Here is a 12481-nt window from a genome sequence, read left to right on the forward strand (position 1 = left end):
TACAGTAGGGAACCGATTATCCGGAACGATCGGGACCATCACTATTCCGGATAACTGATTTTTCCGGTTTTCTGAATCGCTACAAAAAGCCGTTTTTTTTATTGTTAAACCCAACTAAAAAAATTTTTTTTTAGGAAATAATCTTGAAAAGAAGAAAAAACGATGAAGTAATACACTAATGATTATTTCCAAAATGATGGTAAGGTGAACATCTTTCAAAAAAGAAAGAAAAATCCTAAAATCTTATAAGGAAAAAAAAATTTTGTTTAAAAAATGGCGGGAAAATTTATCGAATTTCGTTCCGGTTTTCTGGTTTTCCAGTTTTCTGATTTCCGGATAACGGGTTCTGTACTGTACATGGAAATTATGTAAAAAATTAGAGGTTTGTTGTACCTTTCAGATGTAAATGAAATTTTTTTAAATCTATGCAAGTTTTCTATTTACAACAAAAACTGTGGTTAGTTTTGTGAATTGCCCATAGATTTATTTGTATTCAGATTTTCTTCTTTAGTTTAGTTGAGTAAAAATACACAGTTTAATATTGAAAAATTCTTGTACCTTTTTATTGAAAGATTCTTTAAACATTATCAGATTCACTTATAAACAAAGACAATCTGCTGTGCAATTGAAATAACAAAGTATGTGCTTCACAATAGATTTCGAAAAAAGGCTAAAATATAATTTAAAAAAAATTGATGAAACAGAATTAATTTTTGAAAGAAAAAAAATTGGTTTTTATTGGTTAACAAAACTGCCAATTATATAAAAATCGCAATTTTGAATTTTTTGCTGCTTGATTTTTCTATTGCATAGCTGAAATTCTATCTTAAGCTTTTGTTTTGCACTATTAGTTTTTAAAGATACATAAATAAAAAAGCAAGAAAAGGATTTTAAAAGTAACTTATATCAAGTTTGATATGTCAAGACGAGAAAAAAAGCATGCAACAAAATGTGAAAAATAATAGTCATTGTTAAAAAAAAACATAAACATTAATATAAAACTGTATCAAAAACAACTTTATTTTTAACAATAATTTTTTTCTCTTATTTTCATTGTACACCTTAAACGAGGAACCTGCGTAGTATTTTTTTAATTTTTTGATATAAAATTTCAAACCATTTTATGTTGATAGCCACCAATTTCAGTTCAGTGGGTTAACTAGTTATTTTGTGATTAATATTTAAAATTGCTTGATTAGCCACACCCCCTGAAACGCAGTTAGTTTCTCCATCTCGGCTGATGATGTCAAAATATAGGGAAAATACGACTCTCATCACCTTCTGATACAGTAAAAGTGCTTGCCGTCTCTTGTAGGACAGTGATAAACATTCTCAAAAATAACTCCAAGCACTTACAGCATATATTGTTTTATTGTATCACGTTGTAATAGCCTTACATTTAACACACCGTATAAAATTTAATAATATAAACATAAATATAAATGTACCAAAAGGCGAAAAATGACAGGATTAGTGCAAAGCCATCAAACGTGATGACCAAAAAGAAGGGAATAAAAAATTGGGAACTATCTGAAACTTTATTATTTTGTTATAAAACCATTTTACAGTACTTAGTAATATTTTAATTTTATAAGAATGTTTTTCTTTTGATTAGGCTTCTCTGAAGAAATCATTATTTATGCTGAATTAAAATGTTTATGAAATGATCTTTTTGAAATATGCCTTTTTCTTACTTTATTCTTTGAAAGGATTTTATTCTTAAAGAGTAATCGTGTACAGGTTATTCCTTTTTATAAATATTTTTCTTTAATTTAAATGACCTATTTCGTTTCGTTCTGCTTTAACTTTCTTATCTAAAACATACGTTCTTTTGTTTTTTACTTTATTGAAATCGAAATTTTAGAGATAAAAATAATTCATTTTATTTTTGTGTAGTTGGGCGAAGGGAAAATGTAAAAAGAATTAAAATAAAAAATGGAAGTGGCTTAAAATCTTTTGCATCACTAAAAATTTCGAAACAGTTCTTATTTCTTACAACACTTTAGAATGACAAAATTGATATTTTTGATTAAAAAATATCAATTCTCAAACCAAACATCCTTCTCTCTCTGCATTAAACCAGAAAGTTAACTCAATTTTGGCAATAATAATAATAAAAAAAAGTATTAGAATAAAATTCCTTTGTAGACAACATCACCATACCTTATGACAAATTTAGGTTCGGCGAATTCTGTTTACTCAGGTACTATATACTGACGTCATAAGCGATCCCCGCCTCTTTTTGAGTCACGTGAAGTTAGTTTTGTTTTAAGCTAATTTTGAGTTATGATTTTTAAAATTACAGGTCAATTTTGAACATACTGATTTGAATTTTGAGATTTTTATGTTATAGACTATTTAAAATAATCAAGATAATGTGATTACCCTACGCATGCAGGTTCCTCATTGCAATGAATTCATAAACAATGCATATTTTTTTTCTTTAAAATTAAAAATCTTGAAAATTTTAAAGTGGCTATGTTTTTTCAGAAAATGTAAAAAAGTGTAAAATTGGAATATATAATTTCTGGAAAATCTTGTATATTAGTATATATTAAAGTTAGTTAAAGTTTAACAGTTAAGTTAAAGTTTAACAGTTCAAACCTTCGATAAAACTGTTAGATTGAAAACCTCAAAAGTTGTATTTTTGTAAACATTTTCATTGATTTTACTTAACTTATATCTGTTAAAATAGGAATTAAAAAAGATACTTAACCCTCTAGTAGTCATGCTCATACAATGAATTTACCTATTTATGTGACTGCCAAAGGGTTAAAAAAGGAAATGCTTTCAACTTTCCAAACTTGCTTCACTTTGAAATCCCATTTCAGAGAAGAATTATCGTCATAAGTGTTCTCACTGCACAAATAATATTTGGATATTCTTGATTTTTTAGGCTTATTTTTTTAAACTTTATTAAAACATAGTTTAAGCATAGTAAATAAATTGTTCACCCTTAATTACCATTTAATGGTTTAAAAAACATGCTTAATGTAATGAGTTTTCATGGCAGATTTGTCGTGATAGGCGTTTAAAAATTTAACTTTTGCATCTAAAACAATTAACTAAGGCCATATTTGTGGTCTGTTCCTAAATTTCTGCTGCTTAAATTCATTTAATAGTCATTTCTCTTAGGGTGTCTCGTATTAGTTCCACTGAAAGGGGTTAACACACCTAACCATAATACTCTAAAAACAGATCTTTTTTTACCAATCATCTATTTGTGTTCTAATTGATTGGTTTCTAGTTATTCTTTTGTTGTTGATCTATTTCTTTAAAAAATATTTATTCATTTGTTCTATCTTATGATGACAAATTTTTCTCAATTTAGCATCTAATATTTATGACATTGCACTGTAAGGAAAATCTGTCACTTATGTTGTAGATGTTTAAAAGCAATTGATCTGTATTCTATTTGTTTTCACTTTATCTTCTATTTTTCAGAATGACTGGCCATGATTGTAAAAATTACCTCCAGCAAATCTACAAAGTTAATGTTGCTCAAGTTCATACCAAAATTATAACTGGAGATTTAAAACGAACTCACAAAAACTATATAATTAAAGATCCAGATTACAAGTTAGCCATTGTTAGTTTAGTAAGTTTAATTTTTATACATTTTCTGTGTTAAAAGCATATAATTTACATTAAATTTTGGTCTGAATCTAGGACAAACTTTGCCTTTTACAAAATTTGATGGCGAAGAATTCCAAAATTTTGTACTATGCTTTTTGTTCAGTGTCTTGACAATTTTTTCCATGTAGTAACTATCTCGTGATATTTTATCTTATTGTGATTCATGTACCTATCCAACTTCATATCAATATAAAACAGGTTGCGCAGTTCTAAATACATAGCCATTGGTCCCAAAATTTTGGAGCCCCTTCCTCCTTAACCCCTTTAGCCAAGAACTGGTTGATGGAATACTTAATTTTTTTTTTTAATGTTTGATTCAAATATTTTCAATGAATCAGTGGAAACCTGGAATATAGTCAGAGAAGTGATTTTGGTAAAAATGCCAGGCAGATATTTCTTTCCCGAAACCTTGAGAAATCCTTCAAGATTACTAATTTTAAAATATGCAGTTATAATAAGTCTAATTAGAAACTCTTAATGAGTATTTAAAGTCACAACTTTTTGTTGCTTGCCCTTGCATCTAAGTTTTTCAAATTATGATGTAAGCTTTTCAAGGCATAATGGAATGAATTGAGACTGAAAGTGACATTAATTTTTATAATTGTTTTGATTACTCTACAAGAAATAACAAATAGCAAAAACTTGTTCCATGTATAATTGCAGTACTAAAGACTTCATCTACCACAGTCCTAAAAACATTCAACACCCACTACTTGTGTTATAAATGGATAAAATATAATTTATAATGCAGAGTGTTTTCATTGGAGAGAAGGGGATGGAAAAGAGATCTTTGAAAGTCCCAATTACTGTCTGTAAAATTAAAAGAATTGCCATTAAAGTTAAATTTGTAATTTGAAAAATGTATTTCTGAAGTTCTATGTTGACACATAATTCCCCCCCTCCAAAAAAAAAAACTCTTGTGGCATATCTTGTAGCTCTAATACCTCAAAATTTGACACTTGGAACTGTCCATTAACCATACAAAGTATTACTGCATCTTATATATATCTTAGTATATTTGTAATTAAATGAATTTTCATTACTCTTGATTTATTTTATGAAGAAAAAAGAAACAGTCAATATTTTCTTAATAGTGAACTTAATAAAAAGTATGAATTGATAAGCCCTTCGATTATCTAATACTTATTTTTAACAAATGCTATTAAAAATCTTATATGAGTTAGATTTGTTTTCAAAGTTTAATTAATAATATTAATTTAATGAAAAATGTTAAGAAACTTAAGTTAAGAAACTTTTTGATAAATTTCTATCTTATAAATAGAATCCTGTATCTAAATGAATTCTGATTAACTGATTTTTTAATGTTAAAAAAAATTAATAGAATCGTTAACCTGAATAAAAATAATTTTAATTATAAATTTAATAATTTTTATTAATAAATCCTCTAAAGTCATCATTTTAAACTTTAACCCACTGACGGTTCTGCACGTAAAAANTAAGAAACTAAAGTTAAGAAACTTTTTGATAAATTTCTATCTTATAAATAGAATCCTGTATCTAAATGAATTCTGATTAACTGATTTTTTAAAGTTAAAAAAAATTAATAGAATCATTAAACTGAATATAAATAATTTTAATTATAAATGTAATAATTTTTATTAATAAATCCTCTAAAGTCATCATTTTAAACTTGAAATAATTTCCCCTTTTCTTTGGCTGAAACATGTTGGAAACCCCACATATGTAGTAATAATTGATATTTTTTATTAGTAATTTACTTAAACTAATTAACTAAAATCAAATAAAAAGGTATAACAGAATTTTTTTATATTTGTTGAAATTTTGGAATTCATTAAACAAAGTTTGAAATTTATTATAAAATTGCAATTTTGCATAAATAATAATAATGTATAATCTTTTAAAAAGGATATTTTTTTTAAAAATTAGTTTTAGTTTCGACATCACTGGAAAATTAAATTATGATAAATTTTTTCTCAGTTTTAAATTATTATTTCATTTTTAAAGCAAACATTTTCTATGGATTTAAATTTAGTTAATAATAGAGTGTTAGTTCGAGGTTATATTTATTACACTTAAGCATTGTACAGATAAAATTGTTACATGATTTGAGTAGTAGTATTTTAAACATGATGGTTTAAGCCATGGTGTCGTAAACCTTACCTATCCTGTTTGAAAAATTTCAAGCTCATACTATTTGTGTCCTCACAGAATATCTACGGTAGTAAACTGACGAGATTTAAAGCTCATTTATTTTTAAATAGCTCCAATTCTGAAAATATTTTTGTTTTGCTACAAATTATGTTTTACTAAGTCAATCTGTATATTCTTAACCTATATATTTACCAGTGATTAATTTTTTATTTTTTTATTGGGAAAATAGAATTAGTATATTTAATATTGCTGTTTATTAAAGAAATAAAGAAGTTTATAACTTAACTTTCTAGTAAGCACAAATATTTTATACTTGTAATTAATATCATTCCTATAGCCTTTGTCCATAAGTTTCAGAGTATTAGGAGTGAACTTACTACTGATGTACTCCAAAATTCTTTGTTTTGTGTTTCATACTTCCATCTTTAAAAACCAAAATTTACTTAGAGTACTAAACTTCTTTGCTGCAATATGGTCAGAGGAATGGAGCAATGATACTTGTGGGGTTAGGAAAAAAGTGAAAGACAGTGTTAGCTCTTTCTCTTATTTGTAGGAAAAGTGTACCATTGCAGTTGGGTATGAAGCTAGAAACCAAAATCATACTTTTACTGCTTGGAAAAATGTTTGGACTTGACTTGTGGGAGATGCTGCAAGGTTGTAGAGATTTGTCATACTTCACTAGAATGAAATGTTAAGATGTGTTATATTTTTGCTTCAATAATATTGTTCATGGAGAATACGAGGGTTGCTATTTATATTTCTGGCCTAACAATGAAAAAGCAAATATGTAGGATCGAAATTGGTTTTATTGTTTTTCAAAATATTCTCCATGATGATCAATACACTTTTGCATGCGTTTGAACCAATTTTCAAAGCACTTTTTCCAGTCCGATTGAGGTAACTCCAAAACATGCGTTTTGAATGCATCAACCGCTTCTTCGGGGGTCGTAATTTTTGATGTGTGGGAATAAAAAGAAGTCATTGGGTGCCAAATCAGGGCGGTACGGCGGATGACCCATCAGTTTGATCTTTCGCTCCGCCAGACATGCCTTTGTTTGAGTCGATGTGTGAGAGCTCGCATTGTCATGATGAAGAATGATTCGCCTGTTCTTCTGCTTTTTTCGAAATTCTCTGATGACTTCTGGCAAACAAATGGTCGTGTACCATTCAGAATTGACCTTCCTGCGTTGCTCTAACGCCACTGTTGCCACATGACCGTTAATGCCAAAGAAACAGGCAATCATTTGTTTCGATGTGCTTCTTCCTCAAACAACTTTTGTTGGTTTTGCCTCGTCTTGGAAGACCTATACAGTTTATTGCTGTTTTGTTTCCGGCTCATATGCATAGATCCATGATTCGTCACCTGTGTAGATGTTATACACAGCCTTTGATGTACCTTGAAAGTATTTTTCCAACATTTCCTTGCACCAATCGACACAAGCCATTTTTTGAGCGTTTGACCGATTATGCGGGATCCAACTGGAAAAAAAAATTCACTCAAATGTTCATGCAATATTTTATTGATGCTAGTCATACTAATGTCCAAAGACGAAAATATCTCACGGTATGTCACATGACGATCTTGCTTTATCAGTTCACGCACAGCATCGATCTTTTCTGGCACAACAACGGATTTTGGACGACCTGCACGGGATTCGTCCTGGATCGAACATCGACCACAATTAAATTCCTTATACCAATTTTTTACAGTGCTGTAGGATGGCGCTTTATCGCTGAATAAAGAATTAAGTCCATCGAAGCACTCTTGTCTTGACAATCCACGTCGAAAGTTATGAAAAATAATGGCACGAAAATGTTCACGATTCAATTCCATTTTTTGAAAGAGAAGAACTTTTCAATTTACTTTCAACAACACAAATGAAGCTATAATGGTAAATGGTCTGCTGAATTTATGTTTAAAAATATCAAACTTTCGATTAAAATCGTCTGCGGTCGCCTAGCAACACTTACTGTTGCCAAGGCCAGAAATATAAATAGCAGCCCTCGTATATCTTTTGTGTACTAATTTAAATTTAATAAAACTAAATTTCTTTTATCTAATAATTATTTGAATTAAACATTAAACTGAAAAATTTATTAATACCTACTCTATAAATAGAGCTGAATAACATGAGTAAAACACAAATATTCATACAAAGACAAACATACTATAGTTTTGGTTTCTTCCACCATGAAAAAAAACTTGACAACTCTGGTTTGAACTATATTTTTAAACAATTATGGAATAATTTTGGACAGTAAGATTGATTGTTCAAAATTATATTTCTGTGCTATTATGTGTTACTGTAATTGCCATTTATTATAGTCATTTTTAGTTTCATGAAGATAAAGTATAATATATTGTGCATATATTTATTAATTTGTTTTGCCCAAACAATTTTCAGGACTTTTACTTTGTGTCACAATTACCCTTAAAATGTAATATATTGCTTCATCAGGAATCATTGTGAAAAATAAAAAGTATTAAAAGCATATTAAAATTTTCACATACTCTTTCTAATAGGCGAGTTTCTTGCTGAGGAATAATGCCTTTTAACGACCAAGAAAATTAGACATCCATTTTAAGACTTTTTTGATGGATACTTTTTAGAAGTTGAAGTTATGGCATTTGTTTTACATATTTTATGCTTGAACGGGGATTCAAAACCATATCATGACTCCCCCCNTCACCCCCCCCCCCCGGACCACTTGAATCAAACATGCACTTGCATGGCCTCAGTTTTTGATCACATGCTCAGTTTTAAGACATTATGGTTGAAAAGTAATTTTGTTAGGTCATAATGAACTTGTCCAAACTCTGTCAGCATAAATAATAATCCAATATTTAATGCTGGGTGAAGCCTTATTATTATTGCTGTCTTTATTCTATTTATTATTCAAATCCTTTTTAAGTTTATGTGTCCAATTTATTTATGTTGTATTAAAAGACCATTTAAAAAAAATATGTTTTAAAATTTTGTTGGGGAAAAATATTAAATAATATTTTTCTTCATAATTTTTTTAAAAAGTAAATTGAGCTAGTTTTGTAACTAAGGAGCTGGTTTTGACGCAAGTGACTAAGGTCAAAAATATATTTCCTTTTGCATGTTGAATTTTTTAAAAACTGACTTTTGCACTATTTTTTTTCTTTTTATTATTTTTGTTAGAACAGGAAATATCTAAAAAAAAAGTTATATTATGCATCTTATTTAATTAGCATTAATTGAGCTATTGCATCTGAGAATGAAAGCAATTTTGTAAGTAAATAATGTATTAATTTATAAATTAATAACATTCAAATGGAAATTAAATTGTTTAGTTATTTCAGTGTCAGGTGTGTATTACAGTTAACTGAAAACACAAATTATTCTTATTTGATTTCTAACTTATAAAACATGCAATAAAATACATTACCTTGAAACTAGATTTTTCAATTTACGCCAGTTATGCATTCAATTACTTGATTATTCGGCCTCTTATTTAACTATTTTTGGCATTCATTTTAAATTTTTACATTCATTTTATTTTTTACATCAAACATTTATATCAAAACACTTAGTCAAATTAACCATTATATATTTATCTCTTAGCCACATGGACAAGTTTTTAAGTTTCCTGATCTTTTTCCTAAAGAAAAGCAAGAGAAAAAAGATAAAGATCAACAACGTTTAATGGATCAAGCTGAAGGCCTCGTGAAACAACGTGAAAGAAATTCAGATCGTATGGATGTACCTTCATGGTTTTAAATTATAGTTATTTTTATAATAATTTCTTTGTGTGTATGTATAATTACAGAGAAGAATGGTGTTAAATTGTACTAGATTTGTTTAAATAAAATAGTTTTTAATCAATTCGTGTAATTTTTAAGAAAAAAAACTTTCATGTTCCTTTTGTTGTAATATTTAAAATGCGAATAATGCCTCTTTTTCGTGTGTTATATTTGGTCTTAATTTATTGTCCATTGGTGCCTTCAAGTTTCATTTATCTATTTTACTTTCCTTCATATCATGAATTAAATAAATTAAAAATTTTACAAATTATTAAGATTAAAAAAGCATTCCTATAGCAAAAAGTAATTTGAGACTCAGTTGTTTACGAATTTCTAAGTTATGAGTTTTCTGTAACTGGCTTTAATTTAATTTATTAAGTTATATTCAAATGAGTCTTAGTGTAGCTGAATGGTTTTTGGGAATCTGAAATCTCTGAGCTCTTCTGTGCTAATTATCTCTGTAAAAGAGAATTTAAAAAAATTGGATTTGAATTGTTAGATAAAAGCATAAAATCTGATATTATAACTTGCTTTCTTTTTTTTAAGATGTTCTTTTTAAAACGGCTAAGCTGGCCATTCAGGAAGATTAATAAAATGAACTTTCCCATTTGGTCATCCAAAACCATATTATATGAAATCAACTGGTTTCCGTGTAGAGATTCAGCCAGTTGACAACGACAATGCTGACATGATTCTTGGGTCAGCACAAAATATATAAACATTTTATGGTATGTAAAAATTTCCGCATTGTGATGAAGGAAATAAGCATGTGAACGTCAAAAAATAAGATATTTTTTCTCCATACACAAAAATGACATCTTTTTTCTCCATACATGTATACAACAAAGGCATAAATTCAAAACAACCAGTGGTGTCACAGAAACCCTTCATAAAGTACTACACAAATCTGCATTTTGTCATTTTATGGATTGAAATATGCATAAATAGAAAGAGATCACTGATTTTAATTGGATCTGTTCACTCAGTGCTATGCACTAACCTCAAATTTTTTTATTGCTGGAAACCGTCATAGAGTACCATGAAGACCATTTACCACATTGTATTGCATCTCCAAAATAACGGCTATATTTCAGCTGAATGTATGAAATTTTTTTATCATAACAAAAGCCTTAATTGAAATTTAATTAGGGAGTAAAGGCCAGTTTAGACCATTCAAGTTCTTGGACGAAGAATGATTGAAATTGATGGAAACTTGTTTTGTCTTGAGCTTGGATGGTGTAAACGATCATATAAGTCCTTGGACGATAGTAGAACATGTTCTACCTTAACGAATCAGCGTCTTAGGTTTTGTGACGTCAACAAGCAGGCATCAGATTATGTCATTTTGTTGTCTGTTTTCATATATTTCAGTCCAAATAAATTGATCTGTTACAGTTTATTTGTGTTAATATGAATTTATTTAGTTATTTTAAACTTATGTAAGTATGATTTTATAATGTTGAAAATGAATAATACGTATATGCAAGTTTTTCTTCCGACCAATCGGTGACATTCAAGAACTTGGATAGTGTCGATGAATCATCCAATTTCTTGGACAGAGAAATTCCTCCAATTTCTCAGGTTCAAGAACTTGGATCGCGTAAACAGGCCTTAAGACAAAAAGCACTGGAAATTATTGAAAAAGTTTAAAGATCTATATCATTGAGGAAGGGAACCCATTGCAAAACAGCTTTATTGTATTTTCACTGTTCTTATCAAATATTGTCTCTATTTCTGGGAAATGTTATCGATAAAATTTCATGTTAATGAAGCACTTATCGAAATTTTATTACTGCACCCTGTAATGCCAGAAATAGATACAACAGCTATTTGATAATTTGTCATTTAAACTTTACACTTAAGTTGTTAAAACTGTGATATAGAACAAAATAAACTGTGGTAGAAAGTATGGAAAACATTTTGTCCTTTTAGCTACGGTTTTAAAAAAATCATTTACTTTAAAAGTTTCAGACTGAATTGGTATTGTGTTAATTTAACCTTTATTTAGGAGGAGCAATATAGTGCGAACGTTTTTACTGAGGTGACAAAAGTCGTAGGATATTGTGTCAGACCTCCTCTAGGAACTGCAGCAACTTGACCTGGTATGGACTCAACAAATAATTGGAAGTCTCTTGAGTGAACATTCAGCCTCAATAAATGGCCATAGTTGTGAAAGTGTTGCGGATGCAGGATTTTGTGCACAAATTGACCGTTCGATTATATCCTATAAAGATTCAATGGGATTCATGTCAGGAGATCTAGATAGCCAAATCGTTCGTTAGAATTGTCCAGAATGTTCTTCAAACTGGTCGCGAACAATTAAAGGCGCGGTGACATAACACATTGTCATCTATAAAAATTCCATCATTGTTTGGTCACATGAAGTTCATCACTGGCTGCAAGTGGTCTCCAAGTAGCTGAACATAACCTTATTCAGTCGATCGTGGAGATATAAAGAAGGAGACTACTCTTTATTCTTCCCTGTAGTGACTGTGAAGTCAGTGTGAAAGCCCGCTGACCATATTACTTATCCAAAGAGAACATTCTTTCCTCGTATTTGGAACACATTTTTAAAGAAATAGCCTCGTCTCTAATACATATTTCACCTTTTTTTTCTAACAATATGGATTATAGTAACCTCGAAAATACAGAAAAGCCAGTCTTGGTGCTTGAAATCTATATTTTTTTTAATTAAAGAAAAATCTGGATATTAAAAAGCCATGCTGAAAAGAACAAAAGCTATATTGCTGTATTATTATTTCATTCTTCTTCTTGAAAGCTCAATTTCTTTTTAATTTGATAAATAAATTATAGACACTATAGAAAATTGTTATTTTTTTTCTCCTTTTTTTTGGCTTTTTGTTATAAAATTTCAATGGCTTTAACTTACGACAAGATGTCATTTATGTAATTCCTGAATATGTATTTAAAATGCCTAATTAT

At 28.9% G+C, this 12481-nt stretch overlaps 1 protein-coding gene across 1 annotated transcript in view; it reads left to right on the forward strand.

Annotated features, from left to right (window-relative positions):
- The window catches only part of LOC107440516 (mitochondrial ribosomal protein L23), a gene marked incomplete in the record, with an annotated part of 11908 nt that extends 2288 nt beyond the window's left edge, over positions 1–9620 (forward strand). The window contains 2 exon segments of the mRNA XM_043047542.2: positions 3445–3598; positions 9360–9620. Of these exon segments, the coding sequence (XP_042903476.1) occupies positions 3445–3598; positions 9360–9515 (310 nt within the window).
- Positions 9621–12481: the final 2861 nt, after the last annotated feature.

Source organism: Parasteatoda tepidariorum, chromosome X2 (assembly GCF_043381705.1).
Source record: "Parasteatoda tepidariorum isolate YZ-2023 chromosome X2, CAS_Ptep_4.0, whole genome shotgun sequence".
Classification (NCBI taxonomy): Eukaryota; Metazoa; Arthropoda; class Arachnida; order Araneae; family Theridiidae; genus Parasteatoda; species Parasteatoda tepidariorum.